The sequence below is a fragment of the Lonchura striata genome, chromosome 3 (genome assembly GCF_050655825.1).
Source record: "Lonchura striata isolate lonStrDom1 chromosome 3, ASM5065582v1, whole genome shotgun sequence".
Taxonomy (NCBI): domain Eukaryota; kingdom Metazoa; phylum Chordata; class Aves; order Passeriformes; family Estrildidae; genus Lonchura; species Lonchura striata.
In genome coordinates, this window is record NC_140705.1 from 107,249,144 (window position 1) to 107,271,460 (window position 22,317).

Here is a 22,317-nt window from a genome sequence, read left to right on the forward strand (position 1 = left end):
ATGCTGAATTTAAATCAGTAAGAACAAGAATCACTCAGACAATTATTTTATTGTTAACACCTTCCTTACAGTAGCTTTCCTCACAGAAATGCCATCTTATTTGCTCCTGTTGGCTGTGAAAATAGAGCAGATGCCCAGCTGGAATTGAGGAGGTAGGTAAGAACACAACATGAAAAGCAGATGGGAACTTTTCTAAAGCTTGATGTCTCAACTGTAAAAATGTGAATTGACATCTGTAGTACAGTTGCCAAATAGCATATTGATTTTTGGTCTGCTAAATTGCATTTTGCTTAATTTTAAGCAAAAGAACAGTCATATGTACAACATTAAGAAAAGCTGCAACATTGACATTTTGCTCATTTCAATGGGATGAAATAGCAGTTAGTTTCAGATCATTTCACCCTGATAATCTAGACATTAAAAAATATAAAATCCTTTTGAATTATTCAGTGATATTTTATGTGGGGAAAAAACCCATGAAAATTAGTTGCATTCTTCTTGGTTTTAATAAAACCTTAAAAAAGCAAGTTGACAGAAAACGGAGTTCTCTGTCTCCTCTATAACATCGTTTTGCTGTGAGTTGTCCTATTCCTTAGAGATGTAAATAAGTAAAGCTAAGTGCAAACAAATACAATGAACACTGCATGTTAAAAAAACATCTAGATAGACTTAATGATTAAAATAATGGAAAACTGCTCATCATAGCAAAAAAATTAAATTGGGATGCTTATAAAAACTTTTTGGCAACTTAATCTGTTGGAATTGTTGTCTGAGTGATTGTTAAAATGATAAAGTACATAGGTGTTATATCTGATGTAACAGCAAAAGCTAACTTGATATTTAGGAGCAATTCAAATTGTTCTCTTGGGTCAATGACATTCTGAAAACACAAGGATTTTCTTCCTGTGAAGGGATTTAGTTTGTATTGTATGCTCTGATGGAGAATATACAATGTGATGCATATCTCATTCTATCCTGCAGGGATTTAGCTTATCCAGGAGTATAATAATGACCAAAAGCTATGTTTTATCACTTCTGGTAACCAGATCTGCCAACAAAGGGAATAGTTTCCCTCTGGCAAAGTAAAGCATTGAGGTTAAACACCTCATAATCCTTGGACAGGAGAGTATTTTTTTTTTTTTCAGTAAATACAGCTATTTATTGCAGTGTATCATTTTTGCCTCCAGTGATTTTTAACTGAAAAGCAAGAGTGCACAATGAATGTTGTCCTGTGTAGGGCCAGAAGTTAGACTTCAGTGATCCTGATGGGTTCCTTCCATCTCAGATATTCTGTGATTCTATATTGAGTAAATCTATACTGAGTAAATGATGAATATCAGTAAGCTGTACATTTATTTTCAAATTTTTGTGCAGCTCAGCACCAAAACGACAGTGCTGGATGTCATTGCTGGGGGAGCAGCCTCTGCTTCCCTTAGCTCCTCTCTCCCAGGAATGAAACAGAGGAGAAGCACCCACACTGTCAGTTTTGGATTTATCCAATGCTGTTTGTTGTCTCCTTACACCTAAAAATAGGGCACAACAATCACAGGCAATGCCTTTGTGCTGCCCCATGTCAGGCTGGTAGGTATTAATTTGAGCTTAAAGTCTAACTGGCTTGTTCCTCCAAGGAAAAAAAGAGGAAAAGCCCTTCTGTATCCAAGTTCCAATCTCAGTATCTGCTCATGGTGGAATAGACAATAATTGCAACTAAGTGAAATGGCATAAATCAGAAGTCAAATGTTTAACCAGGGCAATATCCAGAATTGCAATAGGAATTTTAAGTAATGTTTGGGTAAGTTAGTACAAAGCTATGATTTGGAATGTTTTGATGCTTTTTAACTGACTCAGAAAAAGCCCCAACTGACATTACTGTCTGTGTAAGCAGGAATTTCCTATTTAAAATCATATTTATATTTCTTCCGACCTTTTGGGTTATTGATAGCTGCCTTTTTAAGACTTTTTTTAAATGATGGGTGCTTCAGCTTCAGTGTCTACAACGGCTAGAAAACTCTTCAAAGTATGCTTCAAAACACAGCCTGTTTTCCTAATTTTCTGTTTCATGGCTACATTCTGCAGGATTTCTTGCACCCACTAAGGAAGCAGGAAGCATTGATTCCTTGGGGTGTGAGGCCAAGGGGTTGCTTGCATTGATACTTTCCTCACAACTGAGGTTTGTGAAGAAAGCCTGAAAAAGAATGCCTTGGAATATCTAGATACTTCTATTGTCCTCTGACACATTCAGGTTTATATTTCCCTGAAATGCATTAGATTAATGAAACACGCTGCATTTGAAGTAAATCAGACATAGTGTTATTATTAAGTCCCATGCTGAGGAACATGTTTTTAAATATTGCCTTGTGCTGCGTGATGTCCAAATGACATGAAGGTTGTGAACTAAATTTAATAATACATAGGATTTTCAAAGGCTTGCTTTCCAGTGTGATAATTGAAATTTGGACCAAACTCCTCTCTCTGATGTACCGTGTTAACTTCCATGAGAAAACTCATTCAGTGCTGTAATCAAAAGGAGGCTTTGGCTTCTCTGGGAACCCCAAGTCAGGATGTTGCCATGTGGCACAGCATGTTCCCCTCCAGGAAGCTCAAGCATTGGTCATTGTCTTCTCAGATTGAAAAATATTTAAAGCAATCACATTTTTTATACCTGTGAACTGCCCCTCTTTGAGTAGGTTTGTACACAAAGGAACAAATGATTTCTACTACCTCACTGTTCAAAATACTGGTAGAAGCACTGAGGTTAAGTGGTTATTTAGGCTGGAAATGTGAATAATCAGAGCTGTAGTAGCCAAAGCTGATCAAATCCTCTTGATACTCAATTATTTCCTAGAGTAAACTTGCTGGTATTACAGCAGCCCTTTTTAAAGACACCATTCCTCCTTTTCAGCATGTTGCACAGAAGGAGGCTGGGCATCCAAAATACATTTCACACTGAGAAACATCTGGGGGTTCTAACCAATCTATTTCTCTTTATGTATTTCTTAATTGTGTGATGTTCAGACAAAACTTGCCACTCAGAAAAGACAGAATGAAGCAAAGCTTGTGTTGAGCAGGGACTGACATTCCCAGTAAATGGTGCTAGAACAGAGCCTGTCCTTTTCTTCCTCTTTCCCTTTTCCCCTCTTGGTGCAAAGTGTTTATTAGATTTTATCAGTGACTGCAGTTTGAGCAGTAACTTGGTTGTGCTGGTTTTGTCACCAGCAACTGTGATTGTCACTTTCTGCTATCAGACTTGTGAGAACTGAGTACAAAAGTAATTTAATACACGGATCAACTTGGCTTTTGCCCAAGCAAAAGAGTGCAATTCACCACTTCTTTCTCATGAAAACTGATGAGAACTCTTTTGTCCACTCTTTTTTTTGGAGGCTGATGGTGTTATTTAAACTGTCTCAATGAAAGTATAATACTTCAAAAATTAGATACAGCAACATTAATTAAGTGAGAAAGATCTGGTTTTGCCATGCATTTCTGTATTTTAGAGCATAACTAAAGAATTTTAGGGCATAGTTTTCAGGGATAACTTTTCCTATTGACCAATATAATAGAGTCATCACAACAGCTGCAAGGGATTGGTTACACTGCCGGAATTCACCCAAGTGTACCCATGTTTTTTCAATGCATGCTTTTCAAAACAAAACAGTTTGACAGCAGGTGTGACCTTTAACCCTCCCTAACTTTGAAGAACTTAATCATCATCATTTGTTCAGTACTGAATATATTTTGCAGGTGGAGGAAACAGAGGGAAATGTAGTTTGGTTTTGATGGGGACCAGGGGATGATGAGGAATGACTGTGTTGGTATTTCACTCACTTTGTGTAAACCAAATTAGGCAAATTCAATTTTAAAGTAGCCCCCATACAGAAGAAAACCATTCTATCTGCTAATATAAACTGGAATTGTCATAGAAACCTTTATACAAGTCATCATAAATACAAAGCTTGTATCAATGATTGTTGGGTGGCCCTGCTTGTGCCAAAGCAGTGTCTGATACTATTACTCATGGCAGAGCCCATTATGGCACAGACAAAACCAAGTGACTGAATGTATATGGAAATTCAGATCTTTACAAATGGAAGCTAGAAATTAGTGTTTGAATCACCTTACTAACAGTAAATATGTTTGTTTATATTTCTCTCTCATCAAACTCAGGAGTCTATGCTGCAGTTAAAAAAATTGTTATTCCCAACACTGTGGCTTTGCTCCCTTTTCCATACAGTTGTGAAGACACATTCAGTGTGTGTGCTCTGCCTTGGTGCAAAGTCATGAAAGGGAAAGGGAATGTCTAAGCATTCTTCTTCATCCAGAGTCCTGTTACTGCTCACTTCAGATTCAAGTTGAGTGAATTCTGACTCTTCAGGACCTGGTTTCTGATCCTCCAGTTTAACCTGAGTTGGGAAGAGTTGGTTTTGTGGTTGAGGCTGTAGATCAGACAACGAGCAGTTGCCCCAAGCCTGCCACAACTTCTATTCAGCCTTGAGGAATTTTCTGTTCAAAGTAACTTCAGAACTCACTTCAGTTGAGTTTCTCTACATTCTGGCTACTGATGAGTCTGTTGTAGTTCCACCAGCAGCTTTTAACATCAATTGGAAAACTGGGTATATTCTGTACCTCTGGAAATCAGATTTGTGCACCTAGTCAGAAGGTTGGTGACACTTCTTAAATTTAATCTTTTGTGGCTTCATTCAACCAAGAATCTTTGTCTGTACCTTTGCTTAATCCTTGAGTTGCTCTGCAAATGCAGATTGGTTATTCTGCTTTTCTCCAACTTCCTCATGTGGTTCCTTGTTCTTACTGCTTTTAAAAACAGCAAATTTCATTTCTATGTAGTGTATTAAGTTTTTCTGAAAATCTGTGAGGAGTCTGAAGTTTGAACTGTTTATCAGTGTGTGCAAGTATATAAATCTATGCTTTTGCAACCTCAGTGTGATGTTATTAAGTGATCTATTTTATGCAAGTACCTGCTTCTTAACTCAGTGATTTCTGTACTTTTTAAAATAATTAATATTAAATGTGTCCTTGGTGGTAAAACAAACCCATAACTTAACTGAAGCCGTTGTATGGTTACAGCTTCAGAGTGATTTTATGTCACAGTCTTGAAATTACTTGCAGATTCTTCTTGAAGGCTTTTTTTTGAAGTGAAATTTATGTGAATCTTACTGTGCCAGTAGCTAAGGAATTGAAGTGCCCACTGAACAGTGTCAGAAAAGAATAATTTTCACTTGGGTTTGCTATCTCCTTCTCAAAATAATCTACTTTATATTTGATTTTTAAGTAACAAAAACTTGGATAAAAATATTTTCTAGAGGTATCCTATGTAATTCTACTTCATGTATAATGGCAAGACAGAATTTATGGCCAAAATATTTTTTTGTAATGAAATTACAAAGGACAATTATTAAGTTTTGTGAATTACAGTCAGAACATGGTGGTGTGATTGTTCCCATCATATGCAAACTTTGTCATGATTTTCAACAGTATTGAATTTTTATCATATTAGTTTATCTGGTCTCTTGTTGAAAACTGGAAAAGCTTCTAGAATAGTAATCCCAAAAATCAGCTGCATAAATTCCACTTTTGAAAACCCAGCTGTCTGTGGCTATAATTATTCTCTGAACTACTTGTTTGCAAAGACTCAATTGAATATGATTGTGAGCCTTTCAAAATAATTCATATCCTAAAATATCTGATTTTTATAATTTATTTTCTGACTCATGTATGAGAATAATTAAACAAATTGGTGTGTGCATGCATATTTCATGCATTCTCAATTACTCTCTTTTTTCTCATCTTTCAGGCCAGCCAGACCATTCAAGTTACCAAAAAGGTAAGCTTCAGTGCTGTCACATCTGAGGTTTGTGGAATTGTAAAGGTGGTAGACGAGGTGATGGCAAAACTGTTATTCCCCATACAAAACAAAAATAAGGAATATTCAAAGAAAATAATAAACATTTGAATTAAATCACACTTTAAAAGTATTTTTTTAGGCAGTGGGTAGTAAATTTCTGCAACTGCCACGGGAAGCTATGGTGGCAGATAGTATCAGCAAGGTCAAACAACATTTAGAAGAATTGATCTGCAGTGGATCCCTAAATAACCACTGAAACAAGGAGACAGGGCCAAGTTCTTTAACATCCCTAAAAACACATTTTTGAATCCTGGGGGAGCAGGAAGGGGATAGAACATGCAGGATTTCCAAACTCAAGCTCTGTTTACAGACAGAAAAGCAGTCTCCTCATTAATACTAGGCCAGAATTTAAAAATCTATGCAGATTTCAATGCTTCTTGTTTTCAGCTATTTTAGGTATTCGTATTATAATCTGTGCCTGGATACTCCATGTCTCAGTACTTTTTTGGTTAAGGGTTGCACTGAGAAGTGACTTGGTTCTATCATCCATAGTGATAAACCTGACAGACAAGTTCTGAAAATTTTGTCATAGTAGTTTTTAATTCTTCCTAAAACCCCATGTAATTTAGACCACTGGGTTTGGGTTGTATAGGCTCTGTAGCATGGTGGGGTCAGAGAAAATAACAGAGCATTGTATCTAAAACTGTCACTGCATCAGAATGGCAACAAGAAACCATCTCAAGCAAAATACATTAAAAACACAGTCCATCTTGAGGATTTTCTTCCAGTAAAGTGCAGGCCTGTTTATTATCACATAATATGTAAGTATTTGAGTTACAGATAGGTTGATATGATTTGGGTCACACAAATATCTATTGTTCATAGTGATCTTTTTACAGTACAGAAACTATATATGGTACATTTCTGTCTCTGCACTAACCTAGGAGTGGTTGAACCTGAGGACTGTATATATCTGTATATAGGAGCTGAATAGAAAAGTTTGTCAATAGCCACATATTACGCTTAAAATGGGAAAAGAGCCTAAACATTATCTTTTTTACCTTCTATTTTTGAAGAAAACATCTGAGGTCTTGGATCACCTTTGGAAAAATTGCTTTATAAACAGTGGTGCTTTTAGTGTGCTAAATATAGATTGAATTACTGTATCTCCTAAGCATTTTGAATTACTTAGAGCATGAACTAAAAAAAAAAACAAGTAAAACCAAACCAAATCTTTTTTAGGTGTGTGAAAAACATCAGGAGGAAATAAATTAATGAAAGCTATATGCATTTTAATGATACATAGCTAGCTAAAATTAGTACCATTCTAACAGACTGAAGACAGTGCAAATTGGCACAAAAAGTGGGTTTCACTCAGTGTCAGACTTAGGTGAGTTCATTATTCAGTGCTGGAATGTTTTGGATGAAAAAAAAATGATGAGGTATAAATGTGGCTGTATGTCTAAGTCATTGCACAACCAAATAATAGTTTTAATTAGGCATCCAGAAGTGGGAGGTTTTATCCTGATTTAGAAAAGTACTAAAGGATGTGCTTAACACTAAGGATATCCTTTCTGAATGTGATTCCTCCACTGAGGAATTGATTTAATCCATTTTCCCCTTGGATTCAGGCATTTTCAGGCAAGTGGTCGTTTATGCCCAATCTGTCAGGGTGGTGGCTTCCTCCTCACAGAGAAAAAAAAAGTAACTACACTCATGTTATAGCTTTTTAATGACTAAAAAAAGTTTAAAACCTGCCATTTCTTTAGCCATGTACAATGGGTTGGGGTTGAGGCTGGTTTTAGGCAACTTGTTTGGAGCTAGAGCCCTCAGCAGCCTAAATAATGCTCAGACAGGTAAAATTAAAAATCGAGTGGTCAGTCCTTTTGTCAGCTCAGGTCAGCTTTGCTTATCTGAATTTCAGTATGTGGTAAAAGAAATAAGAGAAATTTGCAGGTGTAAACAAGCACTTCACTGTTTTCTGTATGTGGCTTATTATCACATTAAACACTTAGGACAAAGTTTCTTTTACAGCTGAAAGAATTTACTCAGTTTAAGAGTGCTCAGCTGAGAATGGAACTGTAGAGACAACATGTCAAAGTGGTAAATCTGGCACTAGTGATGAATAGGAAAATAAATCTTTCGGGTTTAACTTTTATGACTTCAGAGCAAATGTCTGTAATGGCTAGTCAGTCTAACTTGGTGTTTAGAAAAACATTTAGTCCTATAAATAGGAAAATTCTATTAGGTCATTTACTTCCCTTCACTTCTACTTTGTACAATTGCTCATTTGGCAAGCTGCCCCTTTGTGATTGACTTTAATGAAAACTTTGACTTCAGATTGCTTTTCAAGCTTTTGCCTAATTAACCTCTTGTGTGAGCATGTCAGAATTATTCCATGTTTACTTAATGGGAAATGGAGAAACACCCAGTGCTTTGGATTTCCTTGCTCCTCAAAGCTCTACTTAGACCCCTAGAGGTGCCTATTTCCACATGCTATGGAAAAGCAGGAATAAGCTTGCTCATGCCATTGATTTTGCAGTCAGAACACTGGGAACCCACTGCTGGAGTGGGGAGATGGACAGTCCCTCCCTTCTTAGCAGCAGGACAGAAAATTTTAGTCAAGGTGATAATTGTATGGTGATTATTAGCAAGTGGCTCTTAAAACTGAAAAAGAGCCAGAATCTTTTAAGACAGTAGAAATAAGTAAAGGAGCGCTCTGCTATAATCTTTCATGTTATGCTGCTTGCAAGTTGGGGAGGAAATAAGAGTGGAGATCCTCTTGATCAATATTTAATGTGTACAGAGACCATTCGTATAGAAGGATTCATAGCCTGTAGTTACTTTTCTAATGCCTTTATAGGACTTCCTATATTCCCTTTGCTCCCAACATTAAACAGTGTTGCTTTTGAAACATAAACTATGAATTCAAGTCTTTATTGTAAGAAAAATCATTTAGAAATGATGATTTCTTGATTTCACTTAATTTTCTGAACATTTCTCTTGAATTAACAAAAATTAAAATGTTTTACAAAAATAGGTTTGCATATAACAATTCTTCTAGTCATAAAATTTAGAATGAGCTAGGTGTTAAAATCCAAGGATGGATGTTATGCTGTAAGGCTGGACACTTAATGTTGGTTAGTTTATGTATTATGTTGCCAACCCCTTGCATCTTTGAACTACAACAGATTTCATGGATCATGAATATGTAGGATTTGACTATTTTTTTTAATGACTGTTTTAAAAATAGAGAAAATGTTTTCTTTGGGTTCGGCTTTAAAACAGATCTTTCTGTCTTGGATTTTTTTCTTTAAAATGCTTAAGTTTAAAAAAGATCCCAAGTAGTGATGTTTTCTCTCACTGGAATTTTGACAAAGCATCTTTTTCTAGTGGTTTGCAGTAATGGATAAGCTTGCTTTTTTTGTCAAAATCCTAGGGAAAAGTAATAATCTAATCGGAAAAGGTCTTTAGAGAAGTATGGATTAGTTCTGTGTGCAGCTTCTGTTGCTGTAGCACCTCTCCCTGCTCCTCTCCTGTAGCTACGCCGCGCTCATCGCCGACTGGCCCGTGGTGGTCCTGGGCATGTGCACTGTGCTCATCGTGGTGTGTGCACTCGTGGGAATATTAGTTCCAGATCTTCCAGATTTCTCTGATCCACTGCTGGTAAGTCAGTACCAATCAGGTGTCAAATAAGTTATTTTTTTTGTTTGCCATGTTTTCCAGTGGAACCAGCAAACATCAAAAAGTGTTACCCACTTGTTTCCATTCCCTCTGCATTCTGCCAAGGTCATGTGTCCTTCAATAGAACTGCTTCCGATTGAATAATGTAAATTCATCCCAGTTTTAGATGTACTGCACAGACTATATGCTCTAAATCAGGTTTCAAAGGATGAAGGACAGGATCTGTTAAAGGAGAGAGGATTCTAAGTGCCTTCTGGGGATGAAGTAGTAGCCATATTGAAAGGATAAAAGTTAGTTTTGTCAGATTCTATTAAATATTGCACTCATTTTTTACTTTTCATGAATTGTCTTAAGCATGAGTAGCTTTAATGATTTTTTTTTAAATATGGCATTTAATCATTATCCTCAAATAAAAATAAACTCTTCCTGTAAGTTATTTGTACTTACAGTGTAATATGTGTATTTGTACACATCCATATGGATATTCTTGAAAACAGCCAAGTTAAAATTGTTTCAAAGTCACTTTTAAAATTATTTAAATATTTGCCTTATTCTTAGAGAAATACAGAAGAAATATTTAACAGTTTTTAATCATATTTAATCAATTAAGAGTGATAATTGAGATACAGAAGAGGACTTTGTAGAATGCCCTTCCTATGAAAACCAAGTGTTGAACATTTGATGAACTAAATAATCTCTTCTCAGAGAGAGCAGTAGGACATGCAAGAGCTCTTAATCCCTTGTCACTCTCTACAGTGGGTCATTATTTTGTCTGACTTGTCATGAAGCATTTTACCTCTAGATGTAGAAGCCTGGAGTAATTATGCTTCATAATGAGAACTATCCATCACTTTATCATGTTTCTGCTCTCCTGTTTGAGCTGAAGAATGAAAAGCATTAATGGAATTTTGTGCTTCTCTCCCCTTAGGGTTTTGAACCCAGAGGGACAGCCATAGGACAGAGATTGGTGACATGGAACAACATGGTGAAAAACACAGGGTACAAAGCAACACTTGCAAACTACCCTTTCAAATATGCAGATGAGCAAGCTAAAAGGTAAGGCTTTATAGTAAAAATGCATTTTGTTTTATTGGTGGTTTTGTATGTGTATCGTGCTTTCACCAGTACACTCTGAAGTTTAAATAAATATCCTGCCACTGATTTCAATAAATACAGAATCTAATATTCTGCAGTTCTTAAGGCCTTTCAAACCAGGCTAGATATTTCCCATTACCATATTTTAAAAAAAAATTATAATTTTACTTTTCTCTATGGATATTTTTGAAACTGAACTCAATGTTCTTTCATTTGAAGTCTCTTAATTTTAAGAAAAAATTAAATTAGTTTCATTTTTTGCATACCAAAATCACATTGGTAAAAATATGTTTTCTTACATGTAAGAGCCTTTAAGCTGTGTGACTTGTTTAGATGGTGCTGCTTTTAATAATTTCTTTGCTAAGGTAAAGTGAAACTCTTTGTTCTGGTTTAGTCATCAAGATGACAGATGGTCAGATGATCACTATGAAAGAGAGAAGAGGCAAGCAGACTGGAACTTCCACAAGGATACTTTTTTCTGTGATATTCCAAGTAAGTGGAGAAATGATACAAGGAAAGCTAAAAAGTTCTGACAGTTCAGAGTTTCTGAACTCTTCTGTACATTGTATACCATATTAGGAAGATACTTTTTACTTAATTTATACACACAATAAACACTTTCTCTCTCCATGCAAAAAATTTTATAAAATTGGACTGAAATGTTTCAAAGTCACTTTCAGAATTATTTAAAGATTTGCCTTATTGCTTCTATTCTATTGGCTCTTTCTTGGAATAAACTGTATTTATTTGAAGTGATTCCTTTAAGTGTTTCCATTTCCTGTAAGGAATTTTATTTGTTCTTTGTAGTACTGTAAAGTCAGTGTTTTGTGTGTGGCTAGAGATGTAGTCCTTAATTCACACTTGGGAAGAAGTTGGTTTTTGTCCATGCCATTAACTGGAAAACCTAAATAAAATACTTTCCTGTATATGTCCTGAAGGCATCCACCAATTATATTTTGTACAGAATGTAGGGGTTTGTTTACAGAAAAAAAATACACACAAAAAAAAAAACAACAAAGAAAATATCCCCCTTAAAGAAACAGGAATAAAAATAAAATGTCCCCACCTTAAAGCACTGTAGGCTTACGAAGCTGACTAAGTTAAACTGGAGGACAAAAAAGACAAAGTCTTTTGACTTTTTTATAAGGCACACTGCAGAACTTTGATAAGTCCTCTTCTGGCAGAGAGATGTAGATCTTGCCTCTATTCATAGAAGGACCTGAACTCTTTTGTGGCTACTTCCACATGTGAGGACTGATAAAGAGCACAAAACACAATTGTGAAATTATTTGTTTAGATTACTTGGTCTAAGAGAGCAATGACCAGGGAAAACTGGGGTGAAGAACAGTTTTGTTTGTTTTTTTTTTTTTTTCAATTACAGTATGGTCTTACATCTAAGTGAGAGGATGGGAGCAAGGTCATCGTTTCTGCTCCTGTGAACAGAACCAAATTAGCATATCATGAGTGAGGGAGAGGAAATGTACTTGGTGCTCTGCTGAGCATTCTTGAAGCAGAATTAACTCCTCTTATCCAGGCTGCTGTTCTGCACAGTCTCACTCTCCTTCTTTCCCCTGCTGTTTCTGTGTTGTCTCAGTTGTGACAGTCAAGAAGGAATTGCATTTCTATGGGAAAATTTGCTAGTCCATTATGTAAAGAAAACTGTTGATTTCCTCTTGACCCACTTTTGTCATGCCTGGTGTCTTTCTTTGTCTGCTCCGGGACATCTAGATTTCAGTTCCTAAAGCATGGTTGGAGATCATAAAGCACTGCCCCTGAGTCTTTTCATTGCAGCTTTGTGGAAGGCAAAAATTCTGTAGCTTCACAGCAGTGGGGAAAATTCAGCCTATTGGGATTTTGGAATGTTTTAATTACTGTGATAATGTTTCTTAACCCAGAATACTATACTGTCTTAGGCAGTTTTACATATTTGTGTTTGTATATTTTCCCTTTCGAGCTCACTGCCACTAGGTAATTATTTCCTTTCCTAAATCTGTCTTCTCATAAATGTGATTTAATTTGTAATTTAAGCTCCATGTGTCTAAACTGTGGAATTCTTGAAAATGGCCTCAAGGATATCACAACAATTTCCACTGCAGTCATTTGCTTCTAAAGCAAAAACATTTTTGTAGAAACAGCTTTATAATTATTATTTATATTCCCAAATGACTTACTAAATCAGCCTTTGATTACTATTATCAGTGTACTGCCATTATGCTGTGCCAAGAATTTCATAGTTTGCTGATTAGATCTTTTGATTTTTATTTGTTTGTCATATTTCAGAAGATAGTTTGCTTGAATAGAAGTCTGTAGAGCTTCTGAGTGGTATGTGGGATTGAAGATGCTATATTTACTATAAGCACCTTAAGGAAATAGAAACTTTCATGTGGAGTGAGTCTTACAGACAAACAGCTCATCTTGAAAAGGAGGTGAATTCCCCTGACTCGACAAAGATTTCCTGTGTGTCATTTGAATGGTGGGATTTTGCCTCAGCCTTTGATGCCAGGCCCACCCAGACAATCAGTGAAAACCCCCTTCTGTAATTTCAGGTGATCGCTACTCTCGAGTGGTGTTTGCATCAACAGAAGGAGAGAATTTATGGAATTTGAATGCAATTAAGTCAATGTGCAATGTAGACAACTTGAGGGTAAGTCAGTTTGGCATTTGTCTCACAAATGCAGAGCATGCATTTGCAACTTTGTTTTGCAGCCCACTACCATCCAGTAGCATATGAGAGGACTTTATGTGGTTCAGCTCCTGTCAAATGGTCAGTCAGCATGTACCTGCAGTTAAAAAACAACTTTCAATTGGGGAATTTCTTTGAGTTTTCTACTAATAGCATCCAGAATGGGGTGGAAGAGGGTTGCTTCAGGGAAGGACTATCTTAACTTTTACTGTGTGTTTCCTCATAGAATGTTATTCTCTGGAGCTTTGTTCTTAAGTCCCAGCAAATAATTGATTTTTCTTGTGTTTTCACCTCCAGGTGAACTAACTATAATCTCACAGTATATGCCATTTTCTCTGACACCCAGTGGATCACTCCAGTTATTTTTTTCTTTCATTAGTTTAGAATAAGATGGCAAATGGACCGCAAAAGAACTTAAGTAAAATAGTAAGAGTTTAATTTAAACTTTATTTGCAAACATAAGCTTGTCACTTGCTAGAGGGAACTCCTTTGAACCTCGCATGAACTTTTGGTTCACATACTGATGATTCTGCATGGAAATGAAGCAATATGTTTTTCATCTGTTAATAGTGAACAAATAATTTCCATTTTGCTCTTCTCCAAAACAAAAATAATCACAGAAAACTTAATTCATATTTCTCATTTATTTAATGAGAAATATTTTCATTATTGGTTTGATCATTGCCTGTTAGACAACTGTATTAATTTAGCAAATTCCCAAACTGTTTTCTCTACAACAGCCACAGTTTACTGGCTTGAAATGTTGAGCTGTAGTGGAACATTGTATAATGAATCTCCCTTGGCAGTCTGCTGACAGGCATTTTTTCCTGGTTGCCTCCCTTGTTGGAAGTGAGCTTTGTCCTCACATGCTTGTTAAATGTTCCTTATTTCCCCATCAGAGATGATTGCACTGACAGGATGGCTCGTGTGGTTTTATCCCTTATCTCTTGCAATCAGAACGAGCCAGGTGAGCAGAGTACAAAATTTAAAGCAGCTCAACTCAGTTTGGAATGAGCTGAACTAGGGAGTCATCATATCACCAGTTCAATCAGGAGATCCAGGGGAGAATAACCTTTAACAAGGGTAAAAATGGAGACTGAGGGAGGAGATGCTCATCTGTGCATTTACTGTAGTGTAGTCACACAGGCAGCTGATGCAGGTAAATCCAAGGTAGTGCAGATCATTGCAACACAATGCAGTCTGAATTAAAAAACATCATTCTGTTTAACAGAAGGTAATTAATTACCTCTGAAAAGTATCTCTGTAATGATTGCATTACTTCTGAGAATTTTTTCTTTTGTTCTTCCCCATCTGCTCACCTTGATAATAATGTATTATATCAAATACTGCTATACCTTCTGAGGGAAGAATGAAATTACTACAACGAACAAGGCCCATAAAATCAGCTCTTCCTTTGAAATAAGAACACTTCAGAAAATTAAATGTTTGCTGCTTGTTTCCTTACTTAGGAATAAAGTAATTAAACACCTCAGCTAAGCAGAACAGCCGTGCATCATGGTAACAGCATTGATTTTTAGCTAGTTAGTATAGAAGACAAATGAATATGGTTAGGTTTTGGTATTTTTGCCTGTCTGTGCATATAAATTTATTTTAAAAATTAGATACTCAGGGCTCAGAAAGGGTTGAAGTTTTTTTTCATCATTTCTTTTTAAATGCTGGTTAGTTACAAGTAACATTTAAATTACATAAACACTTTCTGACAATTTTTGAGTATTTGTAACACTTCTTAGAACTCACAAAGTGCTGTGCTATGTCCTACTTTTAAATGCTAAGTTCTGCTAGCACTCAGTCCCCAGGGAGGCCAAGGATGCTGATTTGTGCTGCAGCCATAACAAAAAATCTATGACTTTGGTGACCTTCTGGTCTTACAGACTCTTTTCTGACTGTAGTTATTTTTGGTTTTGAGCTCATGCTTGTTTAGGGCCACAGTTCTGTTGAATTAAATGGAAAAGCTTTCTGTATTCAAAGACAGGAAAATCAGGCACTGCTTGCTGGAAATGCAAACCTTAGAATTTGTGTATTTTTCTGATGATAAGCAGGGTATCAGCACCAACTAGTATTGGCTTTAGTGTGGAACTAACAGCATATCCTCTTTGCATTAATTGTATTCCCATCTGCTTGTAACTACTTTAACCATAGGTTTTACTGACACTTAGGGGCTCTACCCTGCATCTGTTCAGCATATGCAAGTCCTATAATCTTCATGGAAACTTTATATACAGAATAGTTATAGGAGGTGTTCTAATTTTTTTACTACTTGGATAAGAAGAGGGGTTTTTTTTTCTCCTGTTAATTGCAGAATGTTTTCCCTATAAACTGCAGTTATTTTATAAACTTTAATGACTGTATATTATTATGTCTTCAGACTGCTTCCCCAAAGCAGAGGATTTGTGATTCTCTGTCACTGCAGAGAGCCATTTGGGCAAATCTGCCCACAGATGCATGCAGGTTGCATGGCTTTGTTTCCTTACTTGTTCCAAAATAAATTGATGTGCCAGTGGCAGACCAGGTCTGGAAACACCAGAATGACCTTTCCATCCCTTTGGATCACCAACAAAGCCCAGTGCTGCAATCTATTAACATTTACGTAGTATTTTAATGAGCTATCAAGAGCTAAGTTTTGTATTTTACTTTCTAATTTCCAGCTACCAGCTCATGTTACTTTATCTTTGGCAGCAGTTACTTTGCCAGTGAATGTTTATGGCCTAGAGCAAGTGTAGAAGAACAGTATATAAACCTCATTGTCCCATCTTGAACCTGAATACATACAGAAGACAATACAATCCTATCCTCCCAGTTTGCCTATTATATCCTCATAAGACTAACCTGGAGATGTGCCATGAAAAACACAGATATGCTATTCCAGTGCTTCCTTTTATTTAGTAGGTTGTTCAGTTTTTCCTGAGTTTGCATGTGTGAGTGTTTTTATCTGGAAACAATCAAATTTGAATTATCCTGTTTTTGTGGAATGCCAGTTTGTTATTGTTCAGAAACTGATTGACAAAATTTGGTCCATATTCAAGCTTTTATAACTGCTGAGAGAATCCCCCAGTGTATTTTTTGGTCTGCAGTATGAAGGAGTGCTAATAATAAGCCTGTGCAATTTTGCTGAAGGAAAAAAGAAAAAAGAGGCTAAGTGGTTTCTTTCAGATCACTTAAACTTAAAGCATACATGGACAACTGTTTCAAGGTGCACTCCTATGAAATCTGAAGCACATGGCTTTATTTATGTATTAATATATGTCATATTCTGTGTAACTTGATCAAAACACAACTTTTACATTTATCTTAACTATTTGAAGGACTAATTCTACTTTGTCACATATAACAGCTGTTCTGTTTTTAGAGACTTTTATTCCTTGTGCTCTCCAAAAATTTAGTTTTCTCAACTTGAGAAAATTTCACTGATCTAATCTGGTTACTTAAGAGTTTCATTTCTGGTTTATAGTTACTTTCAGTTTGTGTAGAAGTGTCTTGAGGTGATTTAGCTAAGTTGTGCTCTTACTGTCTTCAACTAAATGTGGAGTATTCTGGTAAGTGAAAGAAAAATATCCCCATAAAGGATTAAGACTCTTTTAGTTCAGGAGAGCTTTAACCAGAATGTGCTGTGCATCATGGATGCAGTGTTCAGAGGCATGACTTGTTACTTCGGGGTTCTTCATGACAATGGAATTATCTTGTGCTTGTGCTTTGGAAATCCTGCATGACTTAGGGACATACAGTGCCTGGGTGGCAGGCAGAGCTGCTTGGGGACAGTGCCTGCCAGCTGTACAAAAGCTAAAGGAGACTCATAAAATCAGAGTTGTAGAAGAGAGATTGGATGATGGAATTTATGGTAAAGCTGTCACATCCTTCTTTCAGGATTGTAAGTCCTTGCCTGTCTGAGGAACTTCAGGATATGATTCCAAGTAGAATTATACTTCACTGGTGTATGGCTGATTGTTTATTCTCAGGAGTATAGCATGAGATAATAAAAGAGAGTTAACAGTCCTCAGACTGGAAAGAAATAAAACACCTCAGTGGATCTTCAAATAATACTCCAAACACTTTTGCCAATTCTGTGCCACTGTGACAAGTCTGCATACTGGCTGGTTTAGTCTGCTGCATGTAAGAGGATACTGATCAAAAGCAGTGTGTGTGGAAATAAGAATTTAATATGCTAATGCCAAAGGACCATAAACTGAATTTTCATCATTTCAAGGGTTGTTTTTTTTTGGTTACTGAATGTTTCAGACTGTTACTTTAAACTGGATTTGTCTCCCTGTCTGTCTTTATACAGATCAGATCCCATTCGCAGTTTGGTGATCTGTGCCAGAGAGCCACTGCTGCTTCGTGCTGCCCCAGCTGGACACTGGGCAACTATATTGCTATTCTGAACAACAGGTCATCGTGTCAGAAAATCGTGGAGCGGGACGTCTCTCACACCCTAAAGCTGCTTCGCACCTGTGCCAAATACTACTACAACGGGACCCTGGGGCCAGACTGCTGGGACATGAATGCCAAAAGGAAGGACCAACTCAAGTGTACAAATGTGCCTCGCAAATGTACCAAGTACAATGCTGTTTACCAGATCCTTCACTACCTAGTGGACAAGGATTTCCTAAGCCCAAAGACAGCTGACTATGTCTTACCAGCTTTAAAATACAGCATGCTCTTCTCTCCCACCGAGAAAGGGGAAAGCATGATGAGTATTTACCTAGATAACTTTGAAAACTGGAACGCTTCTGATGGTGTAACAACCGTCACAGGGATTGAGTTCGGAATAAAACATAGGTTGTTTCAAGATTATCTGTTGATGGATACTGTGTATCCTGCCATAGCCATTGTAATTGTCCTGTTAGTTATGTGTGTGTACACCAAGTCCATGTTTATCACGCTGATGACTATGTTTGCAATAATTAGTTCCTTGATTATTTCTTATTTTCTCTATCGGGTAGTATTTAATTTTGAGTTCTTCCCATTCATGAATCTCACGGCATTGATTATCCTTGTTGGGATTGGAGCAGATGATGCTTTTGTCTTATGTGATGTTTGGAACTACACAAAGTTTGATAAACCTCATGCTGGAACCTCTGAGACAGTGAGCATCACATTGCAACACGCTGCTCTTTCCATGTTTGTCACAAGTTTTACAACCGCTGCTGCCTTCTATGCTAATTATGTCAGCAATATCACAGCAATCAGGTGTTTTGGTGTTTATGCTGGCACTGCCATTCTGGTGAATTATGTTTTGATGGTTACATGGCTGCCTGCTGTAGTTGTATTACATGAACGATATCTTCTCAATATTTTCAGTTGCTTTAAGAAACCTCAGCAGAGGGTATACAACAACAAAAACTGCTGGACAGTGTTGTGCCAAATGTTCCACAAGATTATTTTTGCAGTCTCAGAAGCATCCAGGATATTTTTTGAGAAAGTTTTGCCATGCATTGTTATCAAATTTCGGTATATTTGGCTTTTCTGGTTCCTTGCCTTAACAATTGGTGGAGCGTATATTGTGTGTGTAAATCCAAAGATGAAGCTGCCGTCATTGGAGCTCTCCGAGTTTCAGGTATTTAGGTCTTCTCACCCATTTGAACGATACGACGCAGAATACAAAAAACTTTTTATGTTTGAACGTGTCCACCACGGAGAAGAGCTCCACATGCCGATTACAGTAATCTGGGGTGTCACACCTGAGGATAATGGTGACCCTTTAAACCCTAAAAGCAAAGGAGAGCTGCAGCTAGATAATAGTTTTAATATTGCTAGTCCAGCTTCACAGGTTTGGATTTTACGTTTCTGTCAGAAGTTAAGAAATCAAACCTTTTTTTATCAGACTGAAGAACAAGACTTCACAAGCTGCTTCATTGAAACGTTTAAGCAGTGGATGGAAAATCAAGACTGTGATGAGCCATCCCTTTACCCCTGCTGCAGCCACTGGAGCTTTCCATACAAACAAGAAGTTTTTGAATTATGTATCAAGAGAGCTATAATGGAGCTAGAAAGAAGCACAGGGTACCATTTAGACAGCAAAACGCCAGGGCCTCGCTTTGACCTTAATGACACCATCAGGGCAGTGGTGTTGGAGTTCCAAAGCACCTACCTCTTCACACTGGCTTATGAGAAAATGCATCAGTTCTACAAAGAGGTAGACTCATGGATTTCAAGTGAGCTTAGTTCTGCTCCTGAAGGTCTTAGCAATGGTTGGTTTGTGAGTAACCTTGAATTTTATGACCTGCAGGACAGTCTTTCTGATGGTACTCTGATTGCCATGGGCCTTTCAGTTGCCGTTGCATTTAGCGTTATGCTTCTTACAACCTGGAACATAATCATAAGCCTTTATGCAATAGTTTCAATAGCTGGAACTATTTTTGTCACTGTAGGTTCTCTGGTTCTTCTTGGGTGGGAGCTGAACGTGTTGGAATCTGTCACAATCTCAGTGGCTGTTGGCTTGTCAGTGGACTTTGCTGTTCATTATGGAGTGGCTTATCGCTTAGCTCCTGACCCTGACCGAGAGGGGAAGGTCATTTTTTCTTTAAGCCGTATGGGTTCTGCTATTGCAATGGCTGCCTTGACTACATTTGTAGCTGGGGCAATGATGATGCCCTCAACAGTGTTGGCATACACTCAGCTTGGCACTTTCATGATGCTTATAATGTGCATTAGTTGGGCTTTCGCAACGTTCTTCTTCCAGTGCATGTGCCGATGCCTTGGGCCCCAGGGCACTTGTGGCCAGATCCCACTACCAAAAAAACTGCGGTGTAATGCCTTCTCTCAGGCCTTCTCAGGAGCCCAAGGGGGCAGAAGTCAAAACAAATCACATCCTGTTAGCAAGTACCAGCTGGACCCCAGAAGTCAAAAAACAGAATTGGAGCATGAGCACTATGAGCTTGAACCTCTGGCGTCACAAACCGGAATCTGTAACCCTGCGGAGAAAGTGACATATGAAGAAACTCATATCTGCTCAGAGCTCTTCAGCAGCAGGCCCCAGAACTCATGTGTTCCTATGCATCCAGCCTATAATAGTGAAGTGAGTAAAGGCATCAAAAATGTTGCTAATTCAGCTGTGCTGCAGACGTCTATTGACCAACACACCATATGCCCGATTTTCTCTCAGAACAGGCAGTGTAGCTGTCCTGATGCGTATAAGCAGGTGGCAGTGAAGTGGAGTCCACACTCCTGTCAGCAGTTAAGTGACACCTTCTGTTACCAGTGTTCTCCCTCCCCTGGGACCATGCAGATCCAAAGCTCTGTAGCTCCTATAAATGCTTTACAGCAAGCTGCCGAGGGTTATGTGCATCCAGTCCAGCATGTCCTCCATTGCAGCTGCCTTCAAGGAAGGCTCAAAAGAACAATGACACAAAACTCTCTGCCTAAAAATTTTTTCCTCCACTCCGTGCAACAGTTCCAGGCACATCAAAGAATAAACAGGACAGATACATATACTCATCAAAACCCAGAGGAAAATGTAAGAACTGTTCCAAAGGTGATGAGCTCCTCACAGTTCCTCTGCCGAAACGCAGCACCTCTAATAGTGCGTTGCTCTGAATGTGAGAAGAGCGTCTCAAATAACCAAAAGGGATTCTGTCAGCAGACAGACAAGTGTGATGAAAAGGGTGGTACAGAAGCGAACGGGGTGGAAAGCAAGAAAGTCTCTCTGTCAAAGCAGAAAAAGAAAGCTGAGAGCAAGATAGATCAGCGTTCCTTGCAGAATGACCGAGTTTTGAAGGCTGACCAAAACAATAAAAAACATCTGCTGACCAGGTCAGGGAGAGAGGCTCGTTCCGAGGGTTGCCATGAAAGTTCACACTGTTGTGGCAAGGCAATCGCAGTGAAGTGCAATTCTGTTGACTGTCAAATGCCAAACATCGAAGCCAATGTGCCTCCTATGTTAATGCGCCCAGAACTTTCCAATGAAAGTTTGTTAATAAAAACACTATAATAAACCTTTAATTTGGCAATCCTGCGTCTTTCTTTTAAAAGTAAGTTTAAAGCACTAGAAAGGAAAGTCCTGAATAAATATGAATTATAATTTGCCTTTTGGAATGAAAAATGTATTTTATAGAACAATAACATTTATACATTTCATAAAGCCATTACATGTAGTAAAACCTGATGTTGTCCAGAATGTTTTTTTGCTATAACTCATAAGGTGGATTATCCTTCTTTTAGATTTTGTTCCAGGGCATTAGTGTTTGATTTCTCCTTATAAACCATCTCAAGAAATAAAGCTTTACAAAGAAACTCTCCCTGTTCTGAAGCCAGGGCTTGTGAGATCAATAACGTTTGGGGCAGACTGAGATTGCCACATTTCCTGAGTACATCATTTACCTTTATTCTCCTGCTGCCTTGGCAGGCTTGTGCACACTTTGAAACAGCAGCAGGACTGTAACTGTGTTCTGTCAGGATTGTTTGACAGACCAGCTCTGCAGGGTAGCCTGTTTGGGGAATATTTTTAACTATTCATCCTAACAAAATCTAAGGAAAAACTCCTGGAGGTCTACAGCATTTTCACTGCCTGTGTTGCATTTCTGTATATATAGTGCAGTAAAACATTTTAAACTGCCTTTCTGGCAGTTACTGTATAGACTTTACCATTACATACCAGAGAATACAGGTGGAAACAATAGTCAGTGAACATTATTGACTTCTCGGTGATTACAACAAAAATACAGTTTATGGAGCTGACAGATATATGTAAAATCAGGACTTATAAAACTGGACATGAAGTGCCTTGCAATACTGAACTTTTTTCCCACAGAGTTAATCTACTGTGGAGAAAGGCGTAGTTAATGCACAGGTTCTAGACTTCCTGCCAGCAGTATCAGATTAAGTCAATTCAAAAGACTCAGAAACATAAAATATTGTGTTCTGAGTGTTCTATCTGGAGAAGTTCCCAGATGAAGTTACAAATACTGAACTAAACCGTATAACCAAGAAGTTGGATTTCAGATGTTGTATCTGTGTATGTACAGGGTTTAGTCACATGATA

The 22,317-nt window shown here is 37.6% G+C and overlaps 1 protein-coding gene across 7 annotated transcripts in view; it reads left to right on the top strand.

The window, feature by feature from the left end:
- DISP1 (dispatched RND transporter family member 1) overlaps positions 1 to 21,286 on the top strand; it is an 84,989-nt gene extending 63,703 nt beyond the window's left edge. For 6 of the 7 annotated variants that reach the window (XM_021552416.2, XM_085577164.1, XM_085577162.1 and 3 more), the window contains 6 exons: positions 5,810 to 5,839; positions 9,403 to 9,526; positions 10,473 to 10,600; positions 11,034 to 11,131; positions 13,186 to 13,283; positions 17,623 to 21,286. In XM_021552416.2, the coding sequence (XP_021408091.1) occupies positions 5,810 to 5,839; positions 9,403 to 9,526; positions 10,473 to 10,600; positions 11,034 to 11,131; positions 13,186 to 13,283; positions 17,623 to 21,267 (4,123 nt within the window). In that variant the 3' untranslated portion in view covers positions 21,268 to 21,286. The remainder of the gene's footprint in view (positions 1 to 5,809; positions 5,840 to 9,402; positions 9,527 to 10,472; positions 10,601 to 11,033; positions 11,132 to 13,185; positions 13,284 to 17,622) is intronic. The other variant, XM_085577167.1, reaches the window with a different exon arrangement.
- Positions 21,287 to 22,317: the final 1,031 nt, after the last annotated feature.